This window comes from Bison bison, unplaced genomic scaffold (assembly GCF_000754665.1).
Source record: "Bison bison bison isolate TAMUID 2011002044 unplaced genomic scaffold, Bison_UMD1.0 scf7180017846527, whole genome shotgun sequence".
Classification (NCBI taxonomy): Eukaryota; Metazoa; Chordata; class Mammalia; order Artiodactyla; family Bovidae; genus Bison; species Bison bison.
The window spans coordinates 56,032-57,172 of NW_011477100.1; the positions used below are offsets into that span (position 1 = coordinate 56,032).

General features: G+C 56.5%; 1 protein-coding gene across 1 annotated transcript in view; it reads left to right on the plus strand.

Moving 5' to 3' along the window:
- The first annotated feature begins 213 nt into the window (after window positions 1-213).
- CTU1 (cytosolic thiouridylase subunit 1) overlaps window positions 214-1,141 on the plus strand; it is a 5,718-nt gene continuing 4,790 nt past the window's right edge. The window contains exon 1 of the mRNA XM_010840065.1: window positions 214-329. Within this exon, the coding sequence (XP_010838367.1) occupies window positions 214-329 (116 nt within the window). The remainder of the gene's footprint in view (window positions 330-1,141) is intronic.

The window sequence follows — 1,141 nt, forward strand, 5'->3', positions numbered from 1 at the left end:
ATCTTTGGACTAAACCACACACGGCGCGCTACGCAGGGAAGCGCAAGAACCACAAGAACCACAGACCGTACCCACTCCTACGCAAGCGCACGAGGGGCTCTCGCGGGACCGGAAGCAAGGAGCACTCTAGGAGCTGTGGGCGGAGCTAGAGACGTCGCCGCGAGGACCGCCGGGAGTTGTAGGCCCAGCTGGTCCGAAAGCAGTAAGCGCCGCATGGGTACCTGGGAGTTGTCGGCGGGCAGACCACAAAGCCTTCTGGAAGTCGTAGTTCTATTACCTGCTTCTGCGCTTTCTCGGAGCCTGGACCTTCCCGCGTGGGTTCTATTCAGGTGAGTGCCTCCTCCCACCTTTGTAGCACTGCAGTGGAGGAGTTGACGGTCTTAATGGGGAGACAGCACTCCCCTCAATAAACCCCCAAAGCCTGTCTCCCGGCGGCCCTCCAGGCAGGAGTGCCCTACACAGCTGGCGTTCCTGATTTGAACTCTGCCGGCCGGGTCTGACTCCTTGTTCCCACCCACCCCCGCCCCAAGCTGGGTGCGGTGCGAGCGCACCCTCTTTAGTCCCGATTACAACCTAGAGTGGTCGGGGCGCGGGTAAAGGAGGGGATTAGGTGGCCGTGGAAATCTAGAGGCGGCAACACACCCAGCTCAGGGTTCTGAAAAGACTTCCAGAGCAAAGAACCTCAAATCTACCATGCCCAAACCCCCCCTCTCACAGTATTTCCTCATTCTTCCCTAACCCCCACCTCCTCTCTACTAAATGGTCCCACTACCTTCCAAGTGCTCAAGTCAAAACAAAACCTGAGGTCCTGGGTCCTGTTTCTTTCATCCACTGCCCCCGCCCGCCCAAGGCTTGTAAAAGTCCCATCTGCTCTGTCTCCGCAACAGATCCAGAATCTGACCACTTCTCACCACTTCCACTGTCTCCACTCTGCTCCGAGCTACCGCTGTTGCTTACCTGGATCACTGCAGGAACCTCCTCACTGGTCTGCCCATGTCAGTCCTTTCCACGCTCCACCCTCCATTCACACGCAGGCCAAGGAATCCTGTTAAAAATTAGATTCTGTCACTATAGAGCTTAAAACCGTCCAACCGTTCCTATTTCTCTCAGAATAAAAGTCCAAGCTCCTTACCCTGCCAAC